Raw genomic sequence first — 3,673 nt, forward strand, 5'->3', positions numbered from 1 at the left:
AGTGACCCGGGAATCATTGACGGAAATTTGGGCATGCGAAAAAGAAAAAAAAAAAAAAATCTGACTAAACCTATATGACCGCCGCTTCGCTGCGCGGCGGTCATAATAAATCACACAGACACCCAGACACACACACACACACACAAACAGAACGTATCTAAACATACACACACCACACAAATAGAGAATAAATCGCACACACACACACACAGAGACATATACACACTGAATCAGAATAACACTGAAATCAGAATTCATATCGTATGATTTTTATATTTAATAGTAGAATTAATATCGTATGATTTTTATATATATGATTTTTATATTCAATAGTAGAATTCATATCGTATGATTTTTATACTCATTAGTAGAATTCATATCGTATGATTTTTATATATATGATTTTTATATTCATTAGTAGAATTCATATCATATGATTTTTATATTATTTCTACAGCTATATTATTCATTAGTAGAATTCATATCATATGATTTTTATATTATTTCTACAGCTATATTATTCATTAGTAGTTTCGGCCCTTATGTACCTTATTATGTGTCTTGGCTTTATTTTTGAGGCAAAAAACGTCACTATTAACAGCCGCCAGACTTTCATAAGACGTGAAATATTCACTGGAATTTTGTTTCTTTCTATCACACACACACACACACACACACACACACACACACACACACACACACACACACACACACACACACACACACACACACACACACACACACACACACACACACACACACACCTCCAGCTGCTGTCTGTCTGCTGTTCAGGGCCTCCTCTACTTGATTGACTGCAGGAGATGTTGAGGAGGAAGAGGAGGGTGAAGTTGAGGAAGAAGGGGGTGATGCGCTCGTTATGAGGGGGCGCACAGTCGTTGTTGTGCCATGTAGTTGGAGCTCATGGTCTGCAGGTTACAGAACGGGATCTTTTACGACTGCTTTTAGAACAGCTACTGTTCTAATCACTGTGACTGAGACTTCATTCCGTTATTAATCTAGCACCTCAAAGCATCATTGTGAGTCTTGACACAACTGTTAGCATAGCTCCCTCACCAGAACACTGTACTGTCATTTGGTTAGCAAAGTGTTAGCATAGCTCCCTCACCAGAATACTGTTATTGGGTTAGCAGAGTGTTAGCATAGTGCCCTCACCAGAATTAGGTTAGCAGTCAAAGCTTTTAAATGGTGTATAACATTAGCAGACAGTTATAGACAGCATAGCACCTACACCAGAACATTGACATTGGATTAGCATAGCACCTTCACCAGAACACTGTCACAGTTAAACGTTTTATAGTATGTGTGTCTTAGCAATACAGCTATATCAGTTTCCATTATGAAAGTTCAGGCCAACAGACTCTACCTGTTTGGTTGAAACAGAACACATCAAAGAGTAAGTTGACTGAAGCTCGCCACAGCACCAGTCCGGTGCGGTTCTGACCACAGAGAGTGGAGGCCTGGAGCCGGGGAATGACCGCGACCTGCTCGTCCACCCAGCCGAACCTGAGGGGAACAGCAGGGAATAGAATTTGTATCATGTGATAAAATATGTGATTTATCGTGATTAACTATAAAAATTCAGCAATTAATCGCAATTTAAAAATAATAATGATTTGACAGCCCTAGTACACATACATTCCTCTCCTCCCCCCTCCTCTCCTCCTCCCTCCATGTCTTCTCTCTCCCCTCCTCTCATTACTCGAAGTCTCTATTATAAACCTGTTTTAAAGTGGCCACCTGTGGACCCCACCTTCACCTGCTCCTGTGCTGCTGTTCTAGAGTCCTGTGCTGCTGTTCTAGAGTCCTGTGGACCCCACCTTCACCTGCTCCTGTGCTGCTGTTCTAGAGTCCTGTGCTGCTGTTCTAGAGTCCTGTGCTGCTGTTCTCTAGAGTCCTGTGCTGCTGTTCTAGAGTCCAGTGCTGCTGTTCTAGAGTCCTGTGCTGCTCACCTGCACGTCTGCAGCCCGTGATGCAGGGCCTGGTCCACCTGGTCTTTGGTTGCCATGGCGACGCCCATCTGCAGGCAGACGTCCCTGGCGACGGACGCGTTGAAGGAGTAGTGGGGCTGTCCCCCGTGCACCTGGGACACCTCAAACACACCCCACACACTGGCAGCGTCAGGGAAGCCTGACAACACACACACACACACACACACACACACACATTACATTAAACAATTTACCTTTACAACAGAACATACCTACCCTTATCCCTTAACATGTAGGTCACAAACACTTACAAATACTTAACTCTAACCTACCACTCTCATAAGCACACACACACACACAATTACATTACAGTACCTCAGTATCTTCTTCCAACCCCAACCCACTACTGCATTAACACAGATGAATTATATCACAGTACACCTGCATTCAGCTACATCCCAACCCCAACCACACCGTTCAGAGAGTCTCTTGTCTCTTGACCCCAACCACACCGTTCAGAGAGTCTTTTGTCTCTTGACCCCAACCACACCGTTCAGAGAGTCTCTTGTCTCTTGACCCCAACCACACCGTTCAGGTTCAGAGTGACCTCAAACCCCAAACCCCTCTAACCCAGCAGTCTAACCCAGCAGTCTAACCCAGCAGTGTAATCCCCTCTAACCCAGCAGTTAATCCCCTCTAACCCAGCAGTTAATCCCCTCTAACCCAGCAGTGTAATCCCCTCTAACCCAGCAGTTAATCCCCTCTAACCCAGCAGTTAATCCCCTCTAACCCAGCAGTTAATCCCCTCTAACCCAGCAGTGTAATCCCCTCTAATCCCAGTGTAATCCCCAGTGTAATCCCCTCTAACCCAGCAGTTAATCCCCTCTAACCCAGCAGTTATCCCCTCTAACCCAGCAGTTATCCCCTCTAACCCAGCAGTGTAATCCCCTCTAATCCCAGTGTAATCCCCAGTGTAATCCCCTCTAACCCAGCAGTTAATCCCCTCTAACCCAGCAGTTAATCCCCTCTAACCCAGCAGTTATCCCCTCTAACCCAGCAGTTAATCCCCTCTAACCCAGCAGTTATCCCCTCTAACCCAGCAGTTATCCCCTCTAACCCAGCAGTGTATTCCCCTCTAACCCAGCAGTGTAAACCCCTCTAACCCAGCAGTGTAATGCCCTCTAACCCAAAGCCCAGCTGGCCGGCGGTCTGAAGTGGACTTACGTCTCAGATGATGGACAAGCATGGAACAGGCAGGCGGCAGCAGCAGCAGCAGCAGCCAAACTCTGGTCATGATGGTGTGTGTGTGTGTGTGTGTGTGTGTGGACTAGAGGGGTGACTGGGAGGTGAGCTCTTTAACTGGACAAGAGGAAGGAAACAGGCGGAGCTCAAACCTCACTGATGAGGTGATGACACACACACACACTCACACACACACACATACACACACACTCACATGCACTCTCTCACACACACACACATACACACACACACACTCACACACACACACACACATACACTCACACATACACTCACACACATACACTCACACACACACACACACACACATAAAAACTGTAATCATGCTGGTTTTTGCACATCTCTAGATCTTGGTGGCCGACAGTGTTTATGTCACAATTTAATTTCCTTTGCATAAACAACTACCCTGGAAATCCAGAGTTCTCGCGAGAGCACAATGGAATTGCACGTATCTTTTTCCCCTT

The 3,673-nt window shown here is 45.5% G+C and overlaps 1 protein-coding gene across 2 annotated transcripts in view; it reads right to left on the reverse strand.

Moving 5' to 3' along the window:
• Positions 1-3,264, reverse strand: part of lyve1a (lymphatic vessel endothelial hyaluronic receptor 1a) — an 8,632-nt gene extending 5,368 nt beyond the window's left edge. The window contains exons 1-4 of one of the 2 annotated variants that reach the window (XM_076292811.1): positions 3,174-3,264; positions 1,971-2,148; positions 1,385-1,524; positions 765-926 (exon numbers count right to left, since the gene is read on the reverse strand). In XM_076292811.1, the coding sequence (XP_076148926.1) occupies positions 765-926; positions 1,385-1,524; positions 1,971-2,148; positions 3,174-3,243 (550 nt within the window). In that variant the 5' untranslated portion in view covers positions 3,244-3,264. The remainder of the gene's footprint in view (positions 1-764; positions 927-1,384; positions 1,525-1,970; positions 2,149-3,173) is intronic. The other variant, XM_076292812.1, reaches the window with a different exon arrangement.
• Between the last annotated feature and the right edge of the window lie 409 nt (positions 3,265-3,673).

This window comes from Alosa pseudoharengus, unplaced genomic scaffold (assembly GCF_046254945.1).
Source record: "Alosa pseudoharengus isolate Yale_2024_CS ecotype anadromous, Long Island Sound unplaced genomic scaffold, YU_APseudo_1.1 YU_APseudo_1.1_scf_19, whole genome shotgun sequence".
Lineage (NCBI taxonomy): Eukaryota > Metazoa > Chordata > Actinopteri > Clupeiformes > Clupeidae > Alosa > Alosa pseudoharengus.